The sequence below is a fragment of the Hydra vulgaris genome, chromosome 12 (assembly GCF_038396675.1).
Source record: "Hydra vulgaris chromosome 12, alternate assembly HydraT2T_AEP".
Taxonomy (NCBI): Eukaryota; Metazoa; Cnidaria; class Hydrozoa; order Anthoathecata; family Hydridae; genus Hydra; species Hydra vulgaris.
In genome coordinates this window covers 45,473,880-45,486,152 of record NC_088931.1, presented here as the reverse complement: position 1 = coordinate 45,486,152, position 12,273 = coordinate 45,473,880, and the positions used below count along the sequence as shown (strand labels likewise).

Sequence of the window (12,273 nt, the reverse complement as noted above, 5' to 3'; positions counted from 1 at the left end):
TGCGAATAGTGGTGAATACCAGCTCGCATGTGTGTATCAAACTCGATCCTGTTAATAAATGCACTACAACCACTCTCTTGACAAAAAATTAGATTCTATAGTTGTCTGTCTTCTCTTTTTTTTGGCTTTTTAAAATTTTTCTTGCTCATTAGATGTTTATCTGTTGGACTATATGGAAGAATGATTTGATAGTCAGATAAAAATGTAATATCACTATATAGTTGATTGACGCCTTGGCCCTTATCAAAGTATCTCCACAATTTCATATGTTCTGCAAAATACTGTATTGAATGATACGAACTGTCTTGATAGCTTCACATGATAAAGATGTTTTATCAATATTATATTTTAATACTGACACTTTTGAATTACTTAAACCAATTCCATATTGTAATGCTGTATAAATGTCTTCTGCTGTAGTCAAGTTGTTGCCTGCATTAATGAAACTGTTTATGATGTTTTTTGCTGCCACACTCTCATGATCACATTGATCTTTGCCTTTTTAATGGCTCGTTGTAATCTGTTCTTAATAATTGAAGATTCTCATCTTTGCAGACTTTATGAAGTGCCTCAAATATATAATTTTCATGGTATGAACTAGCATTATCAGACTTTGTGAAAATCATTGTTATTACCAGATTACTTTTCTTGACTTCCTTTAGAACATGTTCAGATAACAAAGGCTACTGGCCAGTCCTTGATCACATCGATAAATTACTGTGAGAAAAACTTGTTTGGTTATGTCAATATCTCTTTTTATAAAGAATACATTGATGTGCATACTCATGCCCTTCTTTCCAAAGTACCCTTTTTGACCTTCTCAAAATTTTCTTCTCTGGGGTTATCTTTTGGCTAAAGTCTTTTAACCAAAAACAAGCTTCTTCATCCAAATTTACAAAACACTGACTTTTAGCTTTTTTTTGCTGTGCATCTCGAGTAAGGTGTTTGATGTAATTGAAAATACTATTTACTGAGATTGATGTGTGGTCACATCAATCTCAGTAAATAGTATTTTCAACATCAATTGTCACATGGCCTGTGCTTTGCCATATCTAACCATTTATTAAAACCATTCATTTAAGGTGCAGTGATTTTGTGTAACCCTACTAGGCACTTTCTTTGTGATGGCTTGATTGCACGTAATATTCTCCAGAGTGTACTCTCAAACAACAATTCATATTCTAAAGATGGCGTGGAATTATATATATGTTATATGTATATACATGTGTGTGTATATATACATGTGTATATATATATATATATATATATATATATATACACACACACATGTATATATATATAAAGCTATTGTGAGAGTATATATACACACATGTATATATATAAAGCTATTGTGAGACTGAACTTTGTTGTAAGAAGAATAGCATGTGAACTTTTTTGTTTGTCTCCACTATCAAACTTTATTTTGGTTACACCGTATGCAACATCTTGCAACATACCACTCATAAATACAAAGTCCAAGAAATGTTCTTTTGAATTTTGAATGCAAAGTTTACTTTTTTTGAACTTAACTTTTTTTGGTATAACTAATCCATTATTAAATGTTTGCCATTTTTATTGCTTGATCAACTTTGTATCTAGAGTAACCAAAAGTATTACTGATAGTTTCTTTTGAAAAAAAATGATGGTTGATAAGTGTTAAAATTACAGTTTGACTCAAAGAATCGCTTTCTTTGTATAAATTAACATATATAAATAATATATTAACATATATTGAACTAATTCAAATGGTACTACTTCTTTTTTTCGTCAACATCATTATGCAATATGGATATAAAGTTGTAAATATTGATGTTAACATTGTCATGTAACAAAGCGTGTAGTTGGTGCTTTTGCTTGTTTTAATTGATCATGATTAGGATGCACACCTTTTAGACGCTTTACATCTAATACCATTGGTGAACTGTGTTATGCACATAATTTTTAATTTTTATTTAATTTTCTCATAAGTCTATTTTTAATTAGTTTTAGCTCATTCCATTGATTTTAAATTGTCAAAGTTCTTTGACATCTATTCAATTGCTCAATGGTGAATAATCCATCAATAACATCCCAGTACCGCTTGTATGAAGTGCAACCACCTTGCTGGTTCAAAGTCCATTCTTTATAATTTATTATACAAGTTCTAAAATTGAAAATAATTAAAACAATCATAAATGAAATATCCATTATTTCTAAAAACTAATTATTATATAAAATAAAAAAACATAGCGTAATAATAATCAGGAAAAGAAAATGCGATAGCAGACAAAGTTTACTTATTTGGGATGTGTTTATTTTCTTTGTTATTCTTCTAGTTAAGTTGTTGCGTTTTGATGAACATGAGCCAAAGTACTATAGTTAGCAATTTATTTTTTAAATAGTTTCCTTTATAACAATACACAGAGGAAGCATATTTTTTTGAAGGCAATCAAAAATGTATTATGTGGATATTATCAATTTTGTCAAAGCAATTATCAAGTAAATTTGGGGTTCAATTTTACGATAATGCCAAGGATCTTGAATTAATGGTAATTAATTTATAAAATAATTTCCTCAATAATATATAGAATAAAAATACATATAAAGTATACTTCATTGTAAGCAATCAAAAACATGATGTCCTTAATATATATCCTTACAAAATTTTTTGATTTTTTAATATTTCTTTCATTTTTCAAATTGACTTTTCTAGAGGCTAAGTTAAGATCGCATGTAAATTTTACACTTTTATGAACATAAATCCAGTCAAGGTTTTTTTCAAATTTTTTTGCTTCAGTTTTTAAAGCGGTCCAAATTTGGAAAAGTTTTTTCCCAAATGTGTTTAACACGGCTGATTTTTTGAGATGCCAATGCAACCATGCACAACTTTTTTTCTTAAATGAAGATTAGACCCACAGCTATGTTCTGATGTAAAAAAATAATTCAATAGTTACAACTTCCTAAAGTTCGTATTTTTTGCAATTTTTGTACTTTTATACTATAATTTCTAGACAATGAAGAATTTTTTTTTATTATTTTTTCGTTTTTCCTAGTAAAACTTGTCGCTGGCTGTTATAATTAAGTTATTAAAAAAAATATTATTTCAATTATAGGTTCATAAAGTATGAAATAATGCAAAATAAACAAATTAACTAAAATTTGTCCAATTTTTAAAGTACTGCCATCGCCGAACTACAAATATTTAAACCAAAATATTTCTGATTTGTCGTTGCATCTATTATACAAAGCAAATATGTGAAGAAGAACTAAATCGATGAAACAATGATCAGTATTCACAACTGTCTGATTCTTACAGTCAATGGCTTTTAAGTTTTTTTGCAATATTTAGTATCAAAACTCCATTTTCAATTTTATATTCAAGTTGAAATTGTACTGCATTTTATAATTGTATATATTTAATTTATTTTGCAACATACTCAAAAAAGGATTATAACAGTTTGTGATATTTATTTGAAATTTTTATTATAAACAAATTTAACTTTATTGTTACAGTGTGGATACAATTTAGAACATTTGAAAATATTAAAAATAAAGCTCTCTTTTATGAATAATAATGCTTAGCATATTTATTTTATGCAATAGAGTAGTATTTTATTTATACAATAACAGTTCCGTGGTAAATTATAAAGCACATAATAATATTATCTAAATAAAATGCAAAATAAATATTGCATCTAAATAAACAGCAAACATATATGTTTATATCCATAATATGTGTGCATAAAGCGCATCTCAGAAGCTTTTATTCCTTCTAAAAGTTTGGAAGCTTTTATTCTTACTCTTTAAGTCAAACCTCTATTTCATATTTTTTTCATCATGTTGAGCAGTTGCTTTATTAATCATTTATTTCATCTTTTTTACAAAAACATCTCTCTTAAGAAGAAATGTCCTTTTATTATTCCTAGAAGCCAATGTAAAAAGGTCCTGTCTAATATTAGGCTCTGTTATTATTAGTTTACTAAATCTTGTATCTTATATCAGATGTTAGGTTCTAGAGACTTTTGGTTAGTCTTCAACAATGTCATTAACTAAAGTAAGTCTAACGTTTAATCTTATTAATTATTTAAAATTTATTATTTAATTTTTAAAAAGTGCTAAACTAAGTGGTTCCAATTTTTCAAAACTCTAGAAAACACTTTGACTTCTCCAACTATTCTACGATTAGTTTTCACTCTGTTATTAGTTACTTTATATAAAGGTTTTGAGATTATTAAATTATTTCTTACTAACTGCAGTAATAAAGTTATTCTTGAAGGCCTACACTCTTCTTTATTTCAAGTAACTTTGAGGGTACCACAGGGTATCTTGTGGTACCCTTAAATCTTTGCTTCTGTATTGTTTCTTATCTACAATATCAATCCTTATGAAAGTTTAACATCTAAAGTGGCTCTATTTGTTGACGACTCAACTTTATACTATTGTCTTGACAAAAAATCTTCACTTTTTGATTTCTTAGAATTAGCAGCTCATTTTTAATCTGATCTCGCTTCTGTAACAGCCTAAGGCTTGCTGTGGCTTATGGATTTATATTCTGGACTTGAAATCTTCAATTTTTGTTAGACAACAAAACTCATTTGATTACTGCAAAAAAATATTGCAATAACGTTGGTATTTCTATATTGATGAATAACAACCCTCTTACTCTCAGACAAAGTCATAAGCACATTGTAAATGTAATGTGGTAAATGTAAAGCACATTGTAAATGTAAATTCGGTTGTGATGTTAAGGTAGAGCGCTCGCTTCATAAGCAAAAGGTACCGATTTCGATCCCCAACACGTCCCTGGTGAATACCACACTCAACTTGTTACTCTGCACAGCGGCCTTGGTTGTCAAGGTTTGTGTTTCGGAGTTATATAGTTAAGAGAGGGTTATAACCACAATTAAGTAGCCTCCTCGTCTGTAGTGGCGTTTTCAGCCTTAGAGAGGTGAATTTACATAAATAAAAAAATTAGACCTGCTTTATCTGCCAAGCTTGAGCCACTCTCCCATTGTTGTAAGGTTGCATTTCTTTTTTTTTTCTACAAATACAATCATGGTCAATGCTTAAAAAAGCTATGCATTATTGATAATAATGCAAATTTGTGACATAGTTGATCACAAATCATTTTTGTTAATTTTAATTTTGAAAATGACCTTTCTCCAGAGCAGTTGGATATCATGAAACATTAGCAGTTGGATATCATGAAACATCTCTATTACGATAAACCAAAACTTATTCTTGCTTGGTTCTTATTCAACAAGTTGCATCCCTTTACTGTGTCTCTCCCTCCTGGTATAAAAACTTTTATTAATTTAGTTTTTTTCCTTGTACATCAAAAAAACCATATAGCTATAAGCCATCTTTATGCTTTTTGTTTATATAAAACCTACAACTTTTCAAGTCTTCAGTTAACCCTTTCCTAGTATTTTTACTTAATCTCTATTTTAAAGTAACACATAACTTAATAGTGGTTGCTTGCAATCTTGTTGGAAGTAAATTAGAGTTTGAAAAAATATAAATATATGCCAGTATTTAATAAATAGTAAATGTAAGCATAAAATTATAATATATAAAGTATCATAAATTTTTTTCTAGCCCTGGCTATCAACCCATGCTAAATCTTATAGTTTAGCCAGGGCCAGCTTTGAAAAAAGTCTGATTTTTAGCCGATGCCGGGGCCCTGGTCACTTACTAATCAAAATACTTTAACACTTTTATTATAAACATTTTAATACAGATAATTATGTAAAAAAGAGTTGGTTCTTATAGAGGCAACAGGTCTTTTTAAATGAATAAGATGGAAAAATTTCTTTTTTATTTTATTTATTTAAAAACTTTTAATAAAAATGATGCCAATAAAGCTGCTCTTGATCAGAAAATACACCCTACAAATATACCACTCGCATCCCAGCTGTAAATCATGGTGGTTTAATTTTAAGTATTTGCAGGCATTTATTATGCGCATGCGTAACTTTAAAAACAACATTGTATTTGTAATTTTTTTTATGTAATGGTCCTTTACCATAACCTAATAAAAAAGGTCATATCTTTGCTTTAAAGATCCTAATTTATAAAGTGATAAAAAACTGGCCAAGGAAAACATATTTCATTTGAAATATTAAAATTTACAAGTTTTTTATGTGATGAAATACGCAGGAATGTCTGAATTGATTTTATAGTTATCCATACTACTAAAACAGAATAAATAGGCATTTATTATGCTTTAAAGCTTTATATATTTTAGATAAAGTTTTACCTTTATAATAAAAAAAAATTAACGTCCGGTTACTTTTAATGTTTAAAAACACTGTATATCTTATATTTTAGAAATAAAAAAACACATAAATGTCTGAGTCTAATGAAAAAAAGACTTAGGGGGGGAGGGTAGTCAAGATGATGATAGTGTTCTTTCTACAAAACATCTGGTTAGAATAGAATTTTGTTTTTTAATCCGAATCGATAAGGATCACCCAAATATGCATCTTCAAAAAATGATGCTTTTCAATATTAAGAAATATTGAAAAAGATTCAAACAATGAACTAAAATTAAGACCTTGGCCTGAAAATTGCAATCTAATTGAAGGAAAAAAAAGAAAAAGTGGAAGACCTTTTATAGTAAAAATATTTGGACTAGACACAATAAATAACATACTATCTAAACTTTTACCTCAAACAGCATTTAATCTTAAACTACATGATACCACATCAGTCTTATGTTTATTTTGTATATGAATTATAATGTGATTATAATGTTTTCTTAAATGTCTTTTTGGGAATTACACACTTAGTTATTTATTAGGAGTACTTTAATATGGTTTATTGTTTACAATAGGTAACAATTAAGTGTGTTACTAAAACTGTGGCAGTGTGAGGAGTAAAATTTTATTATGGCATATGTGGCTCTTGGATCACATAGTTAGATTGATCAAATGGGCAAGGATAATATTCTGAAAGTTCCAAATACACCAATAGTCAAAAGCAACAAAGTCAGTTAAATATGAAGTATATATAATATAGTTTGAAATTATTGGTTTGTAGACAAAAGTTATGATTTCCAGACACCATACTTTATTCTCCTAAAATAATTCAAATAAAATAGTAATGTTACAATAACATTATATTTTAAATTGTTTTACAGGATGCACTAAAAGTCTCAACACAGACTTTGACCCTTTAACAGCGCCAATGTAAATTCCAAAACAAGGTTTAGACAATGGCAAAGATGTTTATCTTACATATAATAAAAATTGTATTTTTATTTGAATGTTTGAAGCTACTACAGTAAGATGTTGTTTCTTGATAGATTGAGCCTGTATTTAGATTATAAATATATTATAATATCCGGTGCTACCAAGTTTAGATAGTATGTTATTTAACTCTTGGTCTATATATATATATATATATATATATATATATATATATATATATATATATATATATATATATATATATATATATATATATATATATACAGCTATGCTCAAATGTATGGAGCACCTATTTGTTTAAATATATTTGTGTTTAAAAAATGAGATATACATGATGAATTTTTTTTAAAATGGTATTTTATTTGTTTTTTACGTTTAAGCATTAGTAAATCATTTAATGCATGTTGAATTTGCTTGTCTGGGCATGATTAGACTTGTCTTAACTTGTCTACATACTCACTTAGTATAAATTCTGTCGAATTAAGATATTCATTTCATTCTTATCTTAAACGTAACTATTGTCAGCCGCTCATTATCTATTGTTTAAAAGTAGTGATTTTTTTTATCGTTCTTTATTTATTTTCATTATGAGTAAAACACGCGAACTTTCTGTGAGTGAAAGAAGCCAAATTGTGATACTCCATAAACAAGGACATTCCCAAGTGGAAATTTCAAAAATTATGAAATGCTCAAGGAAAGCAGTGCAAAATGCTATAAATAGATTTAGTGAAACTGGTTCATACGAAAATAGACCAAAAACGGGAAGAAAACGTATACTTTCTCCTAGAAACCATCGTTTCCTCAACAGGATTTCACTTCGAAATCGGACCAAATCTTCTAAAGACTTGGTTAGCGATCTGTGGGAGCACAGAAAAATTCAAATTTCTGCTCCAAGTGTTAGAAGATACTTAAAAGAAGGTAATTTACATGGAAGAAGGGCTCGCCGAAAACCATTGCTGACTGAGCACCATAAGAAACTTCTTTTAGAATGGGCTAAACAGCACCAAAATTGGTCATCAGAAGATTGGGCCAAAATTATTTGGTCAGACGAATCAAATATAGAGGTAAGGCATCATTATGACTTACGGTGTAACCAAAAAATAAAATAAAAATATCATTTCGAAATTATTCCTTTAAGTACCTGAAATTTTACATGTTGAAATTTATAATATCAAATTTGTATTCCTTTACTTTTTTGACCTAGATTTTCGGGCAACCTGGAGGCACCTTTGTAAGACGACGACCAGGCGAAGCATTTGAGCCGGAATGTATCATCCCTACAGTCAAATTTGGCGGTGGTGGCACAATGATCTGGGGTTGCATGGCCTCCAGTGGCGTAGGTGAAATATTTTTATGAGGGTAGGATGAATGCAGAGCGCTACATTACCATGCTAAATGAAGTTTTGGAGCCATCAATATTGAAATTATTTGACGAAGATGTCCCTCAATATTATTTTCAACAAGATAACGCTCCTTGCCACAAGGCAACAAAAAGTTTGGACTGGTTTTCAACAAATGAAGTTCCCCTCATTACGTGGCCCCCCCAGTCTCCAGATTTGTCACCCATAGAAAATTTGTGGTCTATTTTGAAGAGGAAGTTGTCAATTTACAGATGTAAATCCAAAGAAGAATTTAAAGCGAAAATTCTGGATGAATGGGAAAAAATACCAGCGAATGTATGTAAGGATCTTGTGGACAGCATGCCCAAAAGTCTACGTGCGGTGATCAAGGCAAAGGGAGGTGCTACAAAATATTAATTATATTAAATAATATTGTTGAATTGAAATAATTTGTATCAAGTAAACACATTCACATTTACTATTTGTTCATTACTTTTGAATTTTAAATAAAATATAGGGGTGCTCCATACATTTGAGCATAGCTGTATATATATATATATATATATATATATATATATATATATATATATATATATATATATATATATATATATATATATATATATATATATATATATATATATATATACCAAGAGTTATTGTTTAAAAAATTATAAAACAGAAAATACTTTTAGGGAATGCAGCTGTTCTCATAGAAACGATACCTTATGGTATTAGAAGTTTATAATACCATAAGTGATGAAAATTTAAATGAATATCCAAAATGTTAGTAAAACTAGTATTTATGCATCAATATTTTGGAACATGATTGTAAAAAATATAAACCTGTAGAACTTGACAAATTTGGTACTGAAGAAATTATCAACTTTTTGTGATAGCTAACTGTAAAGTAAATACTAGAGTATTGAAATTCATTTTGAAAGTAAACTAAAAACTTTTTTCTTTTCTTATTTTCAAGTACAAACATTTTTTTTAAGAATCAACATTTGTAACAGTAAGTTTACAATTTTGAATTTCTCATTACATCTTTTTTGCATTTTCTTACCCTGTACCACTACTTCTTTCTTTTATTTGGACTTGTTTTTTATAGGTGAACACAAATCTCTGGTTTGTGTTCACCTATAATTTCTTATTGTTTTCAATCCATCATGGCGTATAATCTTAAATCATGATGTCATGATTGCCAAAAATGAATGTCAAGAAATGATTTTCATCATATTCAGCAGTATTAGGTAAATGTGATTATGAATGAGAATATGAAAGTTGTAATTTTTGTGCAAAAAACACTGGTTGCATGTAGAGCCAGTACACTTACAGAAGCAAAAGTATCTTGCATCAAGAGGCATTAGTAGACTGGAAAGAAAAACCTTCTCTCCCTATGCAATTAAGGTTATATTCCAAAAAATTGTTTCTACCAAAGCATATTCCAAAACAGTTTCAGCAATTGAAAAATGAATAAAATTACAAATATAGTAGCTCCTAGTCATTACAAAATGACTATTTTCAAATGAAACCTTTGTTTCTTGTGTTACTTATTTGTAAAGTGGTTGTCGAGTTTTGTCAATGATGCCATCGCTCATTAATTATTTTCAAAAATATATCCAGTAGATTTATTAAATAACTTAGTAAGTTTTTACATTTTGTTTTTCAGACCATGCCAAGTAGCCTTAGACTCAAAATAACAATTCTGGTTTGCAAATTATGTACTCATATATAGTCCCTGGTCTCTTCATCAATCCTAAACTAGTATTATTTTTTTAATAATGTTTGGAAAGTTAAAAATTTTGAAAATGTTTTCTGTTAAAGTGTTTCAAGCTTCTAATTGAGGTAAATAAATTAATGATATTTTTCTTCACCTGGACTAGAAACGTCAAAAACTAAGAATTTAATGGTTTGGTATTATAAAATGTTAGTTACATTATTAGTACTAATTAACATTTAAAAAAACAAAACTAAATGCTATAAACAGGTTGAAAACAATTAGGTTTCATACAAAAAGTCAAATGTAGTGATAATTTTTGAACTTTAAATGCCTTTTTTTCAAAACATCAAGAACAGACTTGAGATTTCTTTTGCAGCAACAATATAGAAGGATTTACTCTTATTTTATGGAGGGGTGTATTGTTATTATATAAAAGGCTGTATTATTATTATAAAGTAGGCTGTAATATTATTATCTAGAAAACTTTACTATTATTATATAGAAGCTGTAATATCATTATATAGAAAGATTTAATTTAGTTATTTATCTTTAGTTATATATCTATCTTACAGTCAGACTTTCCAGTATTTTATGATAAAATGTGAGAGTGGTCATTTTTCCATACTTTATATAAGGTTACTTTCTATATATATATGTTTGTGTGCCACAAAATTTGAAATCAATTTTTGATAGCTTTTTTCTCAACCAATTTTGCTCAAGTTTTGCACACTTAATCATTTTTGATGGCAATACAAGGAAATGGAAAAATTTGACCAAAAAAAGTTAATTAAGTTAACAAAAATTTAATTTGTATTTCCCCATACATTTTATTTATTTGATATGAGTTGCGTATTACGTCACAAAAATCATTGATTTGCAAATTATTTGCAGTTTCGAAGACATTAAAGCGCAGCGATTCAAAACCTATTGTTTTTTAAGTCTTTAGTTATTAAGTTAAAAAACAAAAATTTAAAACGCGCTACTTTTTCCATGCTTTATATAAGGTTACTTTCTATATATATATGTTTGTGTGCCACAAAATTTGAAATCAATTTTTGAAAGCTTTTTTCTCAACCAATTTTGCTCAAATTTTGCACACTTAATCATTTTCGATGACAATACAAGGAAATGGAAAAATTAGACCAAAAAAAGTTAATTAAGTTAACAAAAATTTAATTTTTTTATTAATTCAGTGTTCTTATTTCCCCATAAGAACACTGAATTAATAAAAAAAAAATTTAAAAACGTAACAGTAATTTTTCCTTCTACAAAAGATAACAAAAAAAGAATTTCTAGGCCCAATAGAATTCTGCTTGCTTAAAGCATGGATTTGAAAAAAGAATTTTTTTTTGATTTACTAGTTATACAATTCTTTTAATATTATGTTAAACACATATATTGTTCTTTGAGGTTAAATTAATGCCACCCGTTTTTGTTTTTTTTTTTAAACTTTTTTCAGAGTATTTTAGATGAATTTTAGGAGTTTCTAATCTTGCCATTTCTTTGTTACTGATCATGAAATTTATTTATTTTTGATTAAACTATAAAAACTAGTAACATAAGTCAACTTGTTAGCCTTAGTTAGGTGCTAATATATTTAGTAAATAAATTATTTTATTATTGTTATTTTCAAGTTTCTTTTTAAATTACTTAAAATTTCAGTTTGTTTTTTTTGAAATTTTTTTTTGTATGAAAGTAGTCACTGTCATTTTTCATTTTAGATCTGCAAAGAAGACATGGTTCAAATTGAAAAGTCAATACATTTAATTGAGAAAGAATCTATTGGTATAGTGTTATTTAATGTAGTTTTGTCCACGCTTTTTTTTGCATCACAGAACTTCTCAAATAGATTACTAGATGCTATTTTTTAAAAAGTTTATTCTTTCTTGTAAAATATTCAGTGAAAAAAAAAAACGTCTTCCTTGTGTATTGAAAGCACAACAAACTTTTTCAACAGTTAGCAATGTATTCTGTTTATCATCCTCATTATGTACCATGTTGAAATCGGTTTTTTAAAAGT

General features: G+C 28.0%; 1 protein-coding gene across 7 annotated transcripts in view; it reads left to right on the top strand.

Annotated features, from left to right (window-relative positions):
* The window catches only part of LOC101235086 (serine/threonine-protein kinase Nek1), a 295,109-nt gene that overhangs the window by 61,466 nt on the left and 221,370 nt on the right, over nt 1-12,273 (top strand). For all 7 annotated transcript variants that reach the window (XM_065813420.1, XM_065813417.1, XM_065813419.1 and 4 more), the window contains exon 13: nt 11,975-12,038. In XM_065813420.1, coding sequence (XP_065669492.1) covers nt 11,975-12,038 — 64 coding nt within the window. The remainder of the gene's footprint in view (nt 1-11,974; nt 12,039-12,273) is intronic.